This window comes from Cebidichthys violaceus, unplaced genomic scaffold (assembly GCF_023349555.1).
Source record: "Cebidichthys violaceus isolate CVI_PGR_0920_01 unplaced genomic scaffold, fCebVio1.0.p SCAF_9, whole genome shotgun sequence".
In the NCBI taxonomy this organism is placed as follows: Eukaryota; Metazoa; Chordata; class Actinopteri; order Perciformes; family Stichaeidae; genus Cebidichthys; species Cebidichthys violaceus.
The window spans coordinates 3,816,199-3,826,198 of NW_027176975.1; the positions used below are offsets into that span (position 1 = coordinate 3,816,199).

The 10,000-nt window shown below is 48.5% G+C and overlaps 1 protein-coding gene across 2 annotated transcripts in view; it reads left to right on the forward strand.

Moving 5' to 3' along the window:
• LOC137867605 (SH2B adapter protein 3-like) overlaps nt 1-9,079 on the forward strand; it is a 14,666-nt gene extending 5,587 nt beyond the window's left edge. Inside the window, exon 2 of one of the 2 annotated variants that reach the window (XM_068704288.1) lies at nt 7,712-9,079. In XM_068704288.1, the coding sequence (XP_068560389.1) occupies nt 7,742-9,007 (1,266 nt within the window). In that variant the 5' untranslated portion in view covers nt 7,712-7,741 and the 3' untranslated portion in view covers nt 9,008-9,079. The remainder of the gene's footprint in view (nt 1-7,711) is intronic. The other variant, XM_068704287.1, reaches the window with a different exon arrangement.
• Nucleotides 9,080-10,000: the final 921 nt, after the last annotated feature.

A 10,000-nucleotide genomic window follows, 5' to 3' on the forward strand; every position in this document is an offset into this window, starting at 1 on the left:
ATACAAAAGTTAGTACAGCTGTTGCTGCCTCTTTTTCTACTCTTTTATTAATGATGGAAGAAAGCACTTTGAAGATGCAGAATACTTATTTTGATTTTGATTTAAAGCCAAATAAGGGCGTCAAACACTGAGAACTAATCCCCGTAGCGTCGTTTACGTCGTGTGTCAACACTCGTGTGTCAATCAAATATTTATTTCTCATTCAATGCCAAGTATTTCAGTTCTCACGCAGGCCCTGCGTTCAGAACAAGCCCCGTGTTGATGCTCTGCTGACGGTCTGTGTTTTGAAGACTGTGGCTCGCAGACTCCCCCTCCCTCTTGGTTTCTCCCCGCATCAGCTGACGCCCCCCCCTCCCCGGGCTACGGGGGAAGTCAAGGACCGAGGGTTATCTCATGTTTCGGGCGCTACTTCCTCCTTCGCAATATGTTCTTCAATTATGTAAGCCGGTCTCGCTTTTCTGCTCCGGTCGTTATCAAAGTCACATCTCGCTTCACAAACAGGAACACCAAACACCCCCCCCCCCCCGACCGACCCCGTCCCTCCAGCTGCACATCCCTTTTCATGTGTGGGCCTTCTGCTTTTATGCGGCCCCGTCAAATAAATAAATTAGAGCGTGTGGCCGTCGTCAGGGTCATTTGCATGGCGGCTCGTTGCGATGGGGATGATATAAGTGTCACGTGGCGTCCGCTCACCTGAACCCGGTGTGTGTGTGTGAGGAACAGGCTGTTTACGCCTCTCATAGCAATATTGAACTGTTTCGGTGGGAATGTTCCGATAACAACTTGCGTAATTGCTGTTTTGTGGTTTTTGTGCTCATCGGTGCCCCCTTAGTTCATGTGAGGCGAGGATCCAGTAGAGCTCCGTGGATCGGATAATAGAACCTACGATCAGGATTTGGCTGCTAGTTAAACTGAAGTTTTTCTACATTTTCTAAGCTTTTTGTATAAGTTTTGCCCGATGAATTCATTATTGCGATGGATAATCTTGACCTCGGTGTTTCTACCGCTCTCTTGCCCAAACGACCCGAAGGAGGTCTCCTCGTGGTCCAAAGAGGTCCAAATGTTACTTTACATTACAGTCATTTAGCAGACGCTCTTATCCAAAGCGACTTACAATTCAGTATCTATCTATAACACTGTAGGCACAGCTACGGGAGCAACTTTTTGGGGTCAAGTGTCTCGCTCAGGAGCCGGGGAATCGAACCACCGACCCTGTGATTGAAAGGCGGCCCTGCTTCTCCACTTAGTCACGGTCACAGCTTCGTCTGCGTCCTCGTCGTAGCAATATCGGGTTTGAGAGAGCATGCGATGTATGTCACAAAACCCAAAATCTGCTCATAACTTTAGCATAAAAAGTCCCGTCCGACTTGAGTCGAAAGCCTCCTTCAGCATCGAGGCTGAGAGGGGCAGCTTATGTCAACGTTTGATTAGTCTCTATAAAGCCCGTCTGTGACGGCTCCGGTTTTTTTTATCTCTTCTGATATGATACGAATTACACACGAAGGAATTACAGACACACAATATCTTAAGTAACTGCTGTTGTGCTTTGATTATTCCGGAACATTTTCCAGCCCTAATGTAAGACTGTATTTTGGTATGCAGCGCGTGTGTGTGTGTGTGTGTGTGTGTGTGTGTGTACAGTGTGTGTGTCGCTGCGTGCCAGGGCAGGGCTTCCTGTTGCTGCGATCGCTGCCCAGAGTTCTCCCTCTTTAGCTTTGCCACCTGGAGCCGACGGCGTCGCCGCTCCTCTCTCGCCTTTTCTCCCGCTCCGCTCTCCTCCACTTCCTGCCTGCTGCCTTCTCATTATGCCCTCGTCTCGCTTTCTGTCCGTCCATGTGAACCCTTTTTTTTTTGTTTCTCCGTCTCCTCCTTCCTTCCTTTTCATCTTTTGACTCCCTCGCTACTTACAGCCTCCTCCTCCTCCTCCTCTTCTCTTTTCTTAATAAGCCCCTTGCTCACACACACACACACACACACACACACACACACACACACACACACACACACACACACACACACACACACTCACTCTCCCCCTGCTTTGTAACTGTATCCATAGCTCTGTGATTCATTCAGTGATTCACAGAATGAAAATTCAAAAAGGTGGTAACAAAATCTGTTTTTCATTCCGGACCTCGTGATGCACATGTTGCTGCATTTTATTTCCAATTTATTTATTTATTTTTTTTTTTTTTTTTTCCACTCAAGTTTTACTGGAAGACCCGGAGTGTTTGATGTCCCAGAGAGCCTTGATGCCACGCACCCTAATTTGGTTGTAAGCAATAGATTGGATCCGGCTGATGTCGGTAATAAGACCAGGGCTATATAAAGGTCAGAAGGATGTGGCTCGCTCTAAATTGCATTTCACGTAATGAGTAGGACAATTAGGAGCACATCCTATTTTTAAACAAGCAAACGCTGCGTGGAGGTGTACATCTGCACACATTCTCAGACCAGTTAGTCACACACACACACACACACACACACACACACACACACACACACACACACATCTCTGTGTTTGAAAAATAAGATGCGTGTTTGAGTATGCCTATTAAAACATGGAGGTAGATGTTATGCATAGCTTTCTGCAAGCAAGGCTTTTGAGAGGTTGGATTTGTTGCTCGCCTCCTTTGTAGAGTTGTTGTAGACGGAAAAAAGTCCACATTTGAGCACATTCTCTCACAGGGTCATGACAGGGTCAAATATTCAAAAAAATCCTGGAGCCCAATGTGACATCTTCATATTTCTTTTAGTTTAGTCCAACTCCAGCAGCAACACGGTGGAAGCGATTCTTTAACCGATCAGGATTACGGCGCAAACGTTCCATTTTGAAGTGAGTAAGTCACAGAAGTGACGACTTCCCTGACATCCACAGCGAGAGCACATTAGGGCTGTAACCAATACTGTCTTTGTCATTGATCGATCGACTGATTATCTCCAAATAACCGCCAGAAAATGATGAAAAAACGGCCGTCACGGTGAAAATCTTCTTCAAACTAACGGCATAAAAGCCCAAAGAGTTAAGTTCACTGTAATGTAAATCACAATTGAGACGCTACCACCATCACATGTTTGACATTTAAACTAATTACATGGTTTTATGATTGATAATCAAAATAGCTGCTTAGTTAATAATCAGCTGTAGATGGCCTGAAACACACACACACACACTCAAATGCTATGAAAACATGACCTGAAAGCTCAGACACCTCTTCTCGCTTGAGTGTGTGTGTGTGTGTGTGTGTGTGTGTGTGTGTGTGTGTGTGTGTGTGTGTGTGTCCACTGCATCAAACAACAGCTGCTCCCAGCTGGGGACAAAAGGGAACACACAGTGGTGTGTGAGAGCTGATACCAAGCTCTTGAGATATAAATAGGACCTCCCTGCAATAAGGCTCCCACCGGCACCACTGATAATTCTCTGTGTGTGTGTGTGTGTGTGTGTGTGTGTGTGTGTGTGTGTGTGTGTGTGTGTTGTGTAAGCCTCAGTCAATGTGCGTCTTTGTAGATTTATATTTCTGTGTGTGTGTGTGTGTGTGTGTGTGTGTGTGTGTGTGTGTGTGTGTGTGTGTGTGTGTGTGTGTGTGTGTGTGTGTGTGTGTTTCAAAAGACAATGCCGGTATTAAGGAAACAGCATCTTGGCTCTGCTCCCAATAGGCCAAAGCCAGGACACCGTTTACCGGCCTCCACAGTAGAGACGGGCCTTTTAGCGGGAGCGTCATCACATCCCCCGACGTGTCCAGAGGTCGATCCCAGGTCGTGTTGAAAATCAACTCGGCGAGCTGAACGCGAGTCACGAGGTCACTCGCGCTGACCAGATCGATTCACGCGTGTCTTTTCACGCATCCCGTTTCCTTCCTGCTCCCTTAATAAAAAATCAGCTTTAGGCAGTCAGTTAATTTTTTTTTCTTTTTTTTTTAAGTTTAGTTCCACTTCTGTTGTCGGGAGCAACAAAGTGTCGAGGCACGGTAAGAACAGCGCGACACGTTTTTGTGATATTAACATTGCCTCTTCAATCTATTTGAAAAGCTGGAAGCGGAAAGCTGATAAATCATCCGTCGATTGACCGATTGACCGATCAATTGTTCCCATTCGGTCGAACCCGTGTCAGAGGTGCAGATGAGGAAGACGGTCCTCATCCTTCTGACCGTCAGCTGTCACAGGCTGCTGTCCCGGCAGCCTATTTATTTCTAGCACCTGCTCGACTCGCTCTCCTCTCTAACAAAATCAGGTTGTGGATGTTACTGCAGCCTCTGTGCTTACAGTCACAGGTGGGACACGCACCAGTAGCATTTGTTTGGTTTCACTTCTTTGTATTTTTTCATTCTAGCACACGAACCTGCGACCGACGTCGACATTAGTTGCTCAGGACGGCCTTTTTTTTTTTTTTTTTTCTGCCTGTGGCGTCGACGCTGCAGCAAAAAGCTGCGCCAGATTTCTGTAAAGCACACGAGAGAGACCAAGAAAGCAATCTGTGTGTGTGTGTGTGTGTGTGTGTGTGTGTGTGTGTGTCACAGTGAAGAATGTGGTCATTGAGGAAGAGGATGGGGGGGGTAGTGGTGAGAAAGGTGAGGAAGACAAAGAAACGAGGGAATTCAAGAACGTCGACTCCATTGCGCAGGAATGTTTACAATTTGCAAACTTAGTTGTGTTTTTGAATTGGCCTATTTTGGTCTGTCTAGCAAAACAATAATACGATAACGCAGCGCCGAAGTTGAGGTTAGAGGTCCTGGGTAAGAACAAAGAAAGGAGACGCACGACTGTAGTAGTCTTTTTTTGTTTCCCCCCCCCCTCACAACTGCGAGCGTCACGGCAGACGTAGAGGAAGAGCGACCCCCAACGCATCTGGAGATCCTCACAGCGAGAGGACGGAGCGGATGAAAAGCATGGGAACGGAGACGGCCCGAGAGGAAATGTGTGTGTGCATGATCTGTAGTCAGTCAGTCAGTCAGTGCTGAGTCATTGCTGGGCTGGCGGGGCAGATAGAAACAGGCTCCTGGGGGTGGTGGTGGTGGTGGTGGGGGGGGGGGCCCAGCTGGAGGGGCACAAGGGGGGCACGCACTGAGCATGCTCTGAAAAAGTACAGGAAGGGAATTGGTTGTTGTGACAGGACACATCCAGGAACTGCAGTTGACGCAATATTTCACGGTGCCAGGTCTTCACTGACGCACGTGTCCCCCTGGCGTGTTTGATGATACCAATGATAAACAAAAAAATGCAGCGGGACTCGTTGCGTGACGCAACCTCACCAAGTCGCGGCGCTCCTTCCCCTGAATGTCGTCGTTTAGGACGGCGAGAGGAAGTGAGATGGCAGCCGAGAGATAACGAGACATGTTGCTCCATGTTTGGCCAGACCACAACGAGCCCCCCCCCCACCCCCCCCACCCCCCTTCTATTTCTTGTGGTTTTCTGTGATCTGTTGGACCACAGTCTTTGACTACCCCCCCCCCCCCCCCCCCCCCCCCTCCTCCCACACACACACACACACTCGTAGGCACGCACACACTCACACTTCCTGTATTTAGTAAAGACCCTTCTGTGCTGCACTGGAGGACGTTGGTATGTACGTATGCCACATGTTGTACTTTTGAGAATCATAGACTCTTGTTTAGCTCCACTGCTGCTGGTATTTAACCGTTGCTCGTTTAGGAGAAGCGTGGCCTACACTTCTCATGTAATGCACGGTGGGATATTTAAAAAAAAAAAAAAAAAAAAGATGGTGAGATTATTCTGCAATCGGCTTCAAAATCCCATCATGCTGTAGGTTCAAATCGGACAGAATTACCTGTTGATAAAACCTTAATTTGAGAAGGTACAAAGGTCGCGTGAGCGCCTGCGGCTGCTTGTATAACGTCGTATCGTCCACGGGTTGTCTGCATAGACCAAGACACTGCGCTGTTGCATCAGCTAAGGTCTTGTTGTGGTTCTTTGAAAAGCCTCGGTATCAGCGGGGTCAGCGAAAAAAACGCACGATGACGGGCAGGAGCAGGGCTGTCTCATCTGTCTCTTCTGTCTCATCGAATGCTTAGGAATGCATCCTGTTTCCTCTTTTCTGTGGGACTGTGTGGTTAACTCCAAAACCGCTGCTTCATTTCTCTGTAATTTAGAAGGAGAAAAAAAAGAAGTATCGGTTAAGTGAACTACGGTGGATCGGCGAGGGCCTGAGCACTGCAGAAGAACTGTTGACTGTTGTTTGATTCTTCTGATGGCGGCAAAGTGGTGCCTTGACACTGAAGCGAGGATGTTTTTGATGTGTCCATTGAGTAAATAATGTCCATGAGATGACACTAATCAGCAGTCAGTGTGTCAGTATGCAGCAGCAGCAGAAGCAGAGAAGTGAAACGAAGCTCAGAACAGAGAATAAGAAGTGGCAGAGGCCACGCGGTCCAAGGCCGCCCAAAGCACCCCCCCCCCCCCCCCCCCCCCCAAAAAAAAAAATAGAAAAATAGATGCTGATTATATAATCGCAGCATCCATGCTTTGATTCCTGGAGGCCAGCATCTTTGTTGCATGTCATCTCTCTCTCTCTCTCTCTCTCTCTCTCTCTCTCTCTCTCTCTCTCTCTCGCCCTTCATTTTCTGTCATATTTTTTTTTTACAGTCTGCTCTCAAAGAAATGTCAGAAGTGGCCCCAAAAAAAAAAAAGAAGAAATGTAGCAGGCAGAAACATTTTGTTTCAGTTAGACCGCACCGCCAAATTGGACGGAGAAAGCGATCATCAAAAAGACCATTTGTTGGCGGTTTACGTCCTTCACGAGCAGCGGAGTTTGTGGTGTTTTTTTTTTTTTTAGGGGTGTAAACAAGCGTGTCGCATCGTCACCCGCTGCTTATGGAGTGAGAGAGAGCGTGACGTGACAGTGACTACGTCTAATGCACAGAAGCTGGGGGGGGGGGGGGGGGTGGGGGTGGGGGGCGGTGGGGTGGAGTCAAGCGATTAAAAAAACAAAAACAAAAAAAGCAGAAGGAACACTGAAGCGGGTCACAAACACACGGGTGGCCAAGCAGGCAGTGTGGTTGATTGAGACATTTTTCGAAGCGTACTTCCTCCAGACGGGGCTTCATTCAGCGTCCATCCAAAGGACCTCATTCATTCCAAACGCTTCAGTCTCCGTCCTCCATATCGGTGCAATTTGGAAGTGATTTGTCATTTTTTTTTTATTGATCTAGTTGTCCATTTTAATATATGCACTTACGGCGTTTTTTTTGCTCTTTTATTCAATTGACTGTTTCTCCACAAATTGAACAGGTTACCGATTTTGTCCTTTGAGTGAACCGCGGCCGTCCTTATCTATTCAGATATTCTCCGACCGGTCCATTGCCAGAGATTCTTTGCAGGCCCACGTAATCCAATTTTGGCTGTTTTTGAGATTTGAGCGCAGATAAAAATCCGACTTTTGGCTGTCCTTACTCTGTGTTTTGAACTGTTTCAAACTTTCTAGTAGTTCAAAGAAATGCTCCGACTGTTTAGCCAGTGCTCCAGTTCTTGCACAACACTCCGCATTATCTTGATTTGCCTCTAATTGCATTTCCATATCTCTCCTTTGTTTGTCCCTCAATCATCTTTTTTTTCTTCTGCTTCTTTGCTCTCCACCGTCCATCCCTCCACTCTTGTCTCCAAATCAACCCCTTGACCCCCGCCTCCTCTCCCACCATCCATTCCTCATTTCCTCTTCCTCTTTTTCTATCTCTCCTCAACCTTCTTTGTCTCGCAGCAGTGATTCTCAGCCGCTCTGGTTACTGCAATGAATGGTAACACTATCCATCCAGCCAACACCGCCGCCACCACCACCACCACCACCACCACAGCAGCAGCAGCAGGGGGAGGCGGCCCAGGCGTGGCGGCGCCCCCGAGAGGCTGGAGGGAATTCTGCGAGCTGCACGCCATCGCCACAGCCCGGCAGCTGGCCGGACACTACCGGAGCTTCGCCAGAGAGCGGCCGCAACATGACGCGTTCCCACCGGAGACCTTCTCCAAGCAGTTCACTGACCTCTTCCAGCAGCACTTCTGCTGCGAGGTCGACAATGACGGCCCTCTGCTCGGTCAGAGCACGTGCTCCAGTTCTTCCGGCAGCACTCCGGCGGCCCCTCCTCTCCCATCGCAGCCCGTGATTGGTCGATTGCGGATCACGTCTTTGTCCGGGGCGCAGGACTACCGGGAGGCGGGCCGGCCGAGCGGAGGAGCGGCTCTGTTCGCGGTGGTGTCGCCAAAGGTGGAGCCGGCGGCGGTGAGTCAGGAATGGGAGCAGCCGCTGCGGTGCGCTGCAGGTATCCCCTTATCGGGACACCCGGTGGTGCTCAGAGGGTCGAATCGTAGCATAGGCAGCGGGTCGCTGCTGATTCGCAGCCGGAGCAACGAGGAGATCTCCGGCGCCGACCAGCGTCAGGTGTCCGAGCGGTACTCCTCGGACTCCTCAACCTCCAACCCCGCACACACTGACGTCACGCATTTCTCCGTCAGTCAAATCCGGCAGACCGTAAGACGGCTTTTCAAGAAACGGCCCAGCCCCTCCTCATCCCAGGACCTGACTCCTAGCACCACCACCACCACCACCACCAACACCAACAATCCCCCAAATAATGGCGACAGAGTGGGCGGGATTTCCTCCACAAACGAGGAAGTGTCCTCCTCCTCTTCCTCCCGCTCCTCCTCTTGTCCGAACTCTGAAGCCCCGCCCCCGGCCTCTTCGCACATGTCTATGGCTGGCGTAGCCTCTCACTTCCTGGGTCGCTTCCGTTGGTTACGCAGCGGAAGCATGAGGCAGAAGAGGTCAGAGGTGAGCGGCTGCTGTAAAGAGGGCCAGCTGAGGTACTTGCTGGTGGAAGACGCCATCTCGGACACTCAGCCCCGCTGGCAACGCTGCCGCCTGCTGGTCAGGAGGATCAGGGACGCTCAAGTAGCAGGAAGAGGAAGAGGAGGAGCAGAGAGGTACCAGTTGGAGCTCTATGATCCCCCGAAGGTAGAAACTTTGGCTCATGCTTACATTTATACACACATACATCTTATTTAAACCAAGCAGTTATTAGGGACATGTACACACTGTGGGTCCATCATATGTTTGATTTACTACTCTTGAAATACACTCTACCATGTGATAACTAAAAAGGCTGCACAAGGAGAGAGCTGGCTCAGTTCAGTGATGGCTGAAACACATGTTGCATACATATCTGTTTTGGTTGTGACATGTGTAGCGTTAGCAGTTGGCTGCACATGCTCTCTTACTCTCCTTCTTAGTTTGGTTGATAGAAGTGTTTCATAGCATCACATGGTAAACGCTTCACTGGTTTCAGCCTTTGGGAACGCGGCGCTGCATTCTGTGTGAGACTCAGAGGCTCAGTGGGGGAGGAGCTTGTGACGGCAGGCAGGCATCGGTACAAGTTCTCTGATTCGCAAACAATTAAAACATGGATTTAATGAGCACGACCTTCATAATATCGAACACTTTGACATCAAATAAAAATAGAAGAATCACGACCATGTTAGGGCAATTTTTTCCAAGAAATAGGGCCACCATAGTGGGTTCCTATTGAATATAATAATAATAATAAAGCAGTGGTATCTTCTCATGTAACTGTATAATAAGCAACATATTGAGCTTTCCGTAGCTGCAGCAACATTTGTTTTTTTTCTTGTCCAACTGTGGCTGCCGTATTTTTGTTAAAGTTTTTCAGGATTGAAATTTAAGGAGAGGGTCAAAAGCAAGTCCTCATTATCACGTTTTTGATTAACTCGTATGCAAATTAGTACGATTTCCTCGTGAAGTAACTCCAAACGTAATGTAATATCTACAACACTAATGATTTCCTATCTTATCATTATCTCATTTGTTTGTTTTTAGTTGTAACATGCAGGTGTGTGTGTGTGTGTGGTGTGTGTGTGTGTGTGTGTGTGTGTGTGGTGTGTGTGTGTGTGTGTGTGTGAGTGACATGCAGGTGTGTGTGTGTGTGTGTGTGTGTGTGTGTGTGTGTGTGTGTGTGTGTGTGTGTGTGTGTAGGTGACAATT